General features: G+C 52.9%; 1 protein-coding gene across 1 annotated transcript; it reads left to right on the top strand.

Moving 5' to 3' along the window:
- The first annotated feature begins 749 nt into the window (after nt 1–749).
- BHLHE23 (basic helix-loop-helix family member e23) lies at nt 750–2418 on the top strand. Its single transcript, XM_064167812.1, has one exon. The coding sequence runs from the start codon at nt 865–867 to the stop codon at nt 1537–1539; it is 675 nt and encodes a 224-aa protein (XP_064023882.1). The 5' UTR covers nt 750–864; the 3' UTR covers nt 1540–2418.
- Nucleotides 2419–3185: the final 767 nt, after the last annotated feature.

The raw sequence follows: 3185 nt of genomic DNA, 5'->3' as shown, positions 1-3185 counted from the left end.
TTCCATCTGATCAGGAGGGGAAAATTCTTTGCTGTGAGAGTGCCAGAGTCCCTAGAACAGGCTGCCCAGGAAGGTTGTGGAGTCTCCTTCCCTGGAGATATTCCAAACCTCTCTGGACACTGTGATCCTGAGCAGCCTACTGTGGCTGACCCTGGTTTAGCAGGGTGGTTGGACTGGATGATGCCCAGAGGTCCCTTCCAACCTCCACCACGCTGGGATTCTGTGATAGTCTTGGTGCTGTGCTGTCTGTGTTGGCACTTCCCCTTCTGCTCTCTTGTCCCAGCCAGCCAGCAAGTGTTTCCAAGGTCTAGAAGGGCAATGGCGATTCGCTTCCGTTCCCTTCTCAGTTTGGTTTTCCTTCTGCCGCTCCTCAGTCAGCATTTCCCTCCGTCTGCAGATGCTCGCCGAGGGGTGTCTGTTGCAGGGCTGCATGTCTCCTCGACAGGCGGGGGAGTCGCGGGGCCGGTCACGGTGGGAACGGCCGGAAAGGGCTGGTCATGAAGGAAAGCGCTGGGCGCGGAATGGAAGGGTTGCGGAGGGAAGAGCTGGACACGAAGGAAAGGGTCGGTCGCGGAGGGAAGAGATTGTCGCTGTCCGCGGTCCCCTTCCCGCCCTTTGCCTCGGGGGCTGCTCGCCGCCCGCCGCGGCCGCGCTGATTGGGCGGTGGGGGAATCCCAGCGGGCTCCTCTCCGCGATATAAGGGGCGGCGGGGCCGGTGCCCGCCTCACTGCCCGCCCCCAGCCCGGGCGCAGCGCGGAGTGGAGCGGCGGGGCCGCCTCCTCCCCGTCTCTTTCGTGCTCCTCGTCTTCCTTAGTGGCGGCGGAGCGCGGCTTTCCCCCGCACCTTCTTCCCTCCGCCAAGGCGATGGCCGAGCTGAAGTCGCTGGGCAGCGAGGCGTACCTGGCGCTGGCCCCGGGCTACGGCCCGTCGGCTTTCGCTTACGGAGCCGTGCGCGGCGGCGCTGAGGGCTCGCGGGGGACCTACCCGGGGGGCGGCGGTGCTGATTTTCACCCCGGTGCTCTGGGCAAGTCGGCGGAGAGTAGCGGCGAGCAGAGCGGCGACGAGGAGGACGGCTTCGAGGCCGGGGTGAAGAGCGGCTCGGGCTTCGAGCGAGAGGGCAAGCTGAAGGGGGGAGCCCTGGGCAAGAAGCCGAAGGAACAGCGCTCGCTGCGCCTCAGCATCAACGCGCGGGAGCGGCGGAGGATGCACGACCTGAACGACGCCCTGGACGGGCTCCGCTCCGTCATCCCCTACGCCCACAGTCCCTCGGTGAGGAAACTCTCCAAAATCGCCACCCTGCTCCTGGCCAAGAACTACATCCTCATGCAGGCGCAGGCCCTGGAGGAGATGCGGCGGTTGGTGGCCTATCTGAACCAGGGCCAGACGCTGAGCACCCCGCTGCCTGCCACCCTCAACCCCTTCGGACAGTCGGCCGTGTACCCCTTCGGCGGCGCGGCCTTGCCTGGCTGCCCTGAGAAATGCACTGCCTTCACAGGAGCCGCCTCTGCCCTCTGCAAACACTGTAATGACAAGCCTTGACTTCTGGCTTCTTCGAGCTTTTTGGGGTTTATTTCATTTGGTTTTCTTTTCTCTTTTTTTTTTTCATTTTTTGTTCTTCTGTGCACTTTTCTTTCCACCACCATCAGCCCTGGCTTCCTACCATCAGTTAAGTCTGGGTTTTCTTTTTGTTTGTACCCCTCCTCCCTGCCACCCCCTTTGGAAATACTTGGCAGTTTATGTGGACCCCTCCAAAATCACCCTCGTTCAAATTTTCAGTTACTCCCTTACATGCAGCTTCATCTGTAGAGTTATTTCCTTCCCAGCCTCTTGGTAGACTGTCAGCATAACGTTGCTTTTCTGCTTGTTCTGATCTGCAAAGTTTTCGAGCAGTTCTTAAACTAAATCATAGGAAAAACAGAGAGGAGGGAGAGAGAGAGAGATCTGGAAAAGGAAGCCTCCGTGAGTTTTCTTTGGTGTGATCGACCTGGGTTAAAAACAGCTTAGAAAGAGGGAGGGGAAGAAAGATCCAGCTGCAAATTATGCCATATTTCAGAACTGTGAGGAGAATCTCTCTTGTAGCCAGCTGGGGTTGGACTGCACCTACAAATTCCAGTGAAAATGCTATTTGGTCAGTTCATGGGAGGGGAAGTTTGGTGCTCTTGGTTAGACAAAAGATGCTTCCAAGTAAGATGGTTTTGGTTGTTTTTTTTTTTCCCTAGAAAAAGAAATTAGCTCATTCTTGAACTGAGAGGAACCTGTGATTGTATGCTAATGCTTGCTTTTTGCCTGTTTCTCAAGCTTCTCAGCTCGGTTTAAGTTTCTCAGATGATTTTTCCAAAGTCGTTGATGATAAAGCAAAAAAAAAGTCACTTAACATATTTATATGTATTTATAATAAATAAAATACATGAATAACCACTTTCTCTGTCCTACATCTCTCTAAAACCAGCTGGCAGTCAAAGCAAACTCCCTGCTGAAGTCAAGTGGAGACGGAGGAGCGGCAGTATTGTGAAGTTAGGTGAATGATCAGAATACTTGGAGAAAGGTTGTGGTCATTCAGCTCCTTTTCAGCAGGGACTTGTTTTTTTAACTCTAGTTTTTCTTGAGTCCTGAGCACACAAAAATCTTGTCAATGCCTGACGTTCAGACTTAGGTAGGTATTTTGCTTGTGTGTTTAGACACTTGCTGGAGGATGCTGTGTGCCGAAAGTGGTGTTTAAAGGGAGTTGTAGCATCAAGCTTAGCTCTGAGGATGCTAATGTTAAATGTGGCAGGGAAGGAAATCACTTCCAAGACTTTGCTTATCCTTTTGGCTTGGTTTTCTGTTACATCCACAGCTTGATCCTAGACTCATGTGTGGGATTTGGGCAACTTAAGTCGTGACTGAACTAATAATCTCTTGACAAGTATTTAGTACAAGTTACAAAACGGTCCCTCACTGGCTGAGTGTTTGGTGTTGCTTGTGTTGGTTTACTTTGGTTTTCTGGTTTCTGATGTTGAATGCTTTAGTGCCTTGTATGCTTCACTAGCCATTATATAATAAGAACAATAATAATAATTGAGGTGCATTCAGTGATTTCTCTTTGGATTGGAGTATCCACCCAATGTCAGAGCAACTGCGTAAACTGGTACAGTCTCAGCCCGAGGGGCTGGAGCTGTCCATGGCCATTTGTGTTAGGAGTGGGG

This window comes from Pogoniulus pusillus, chromosome 29, assembly GCF_015220805.1.
Source record: "Pogoniulus pusillus isolate bPogPus1 chromosome 29, bPogPus1.pri, whole genome shotgun sequence".
Classification (NCBI taxonomy): domain Eukaryota; kingdom Metazoa; phylum Chordata; class Aves; order Piciformes; family Lybiidae; genus Pogoniulus; species Pogoniulus pusillus.
This window is presented reverse-complemented; position numbering and strand designations above follow the sequence as displayed.

Coding starts and splice junctions, on each gene's coding strand:
- BHLHE23 (XM_064167812.1), top strand. CDS start 865: ATGGCCGAGCTGAAGTCGCTGGGCAGCGAGGCGTACCTGGCGCTGGCC.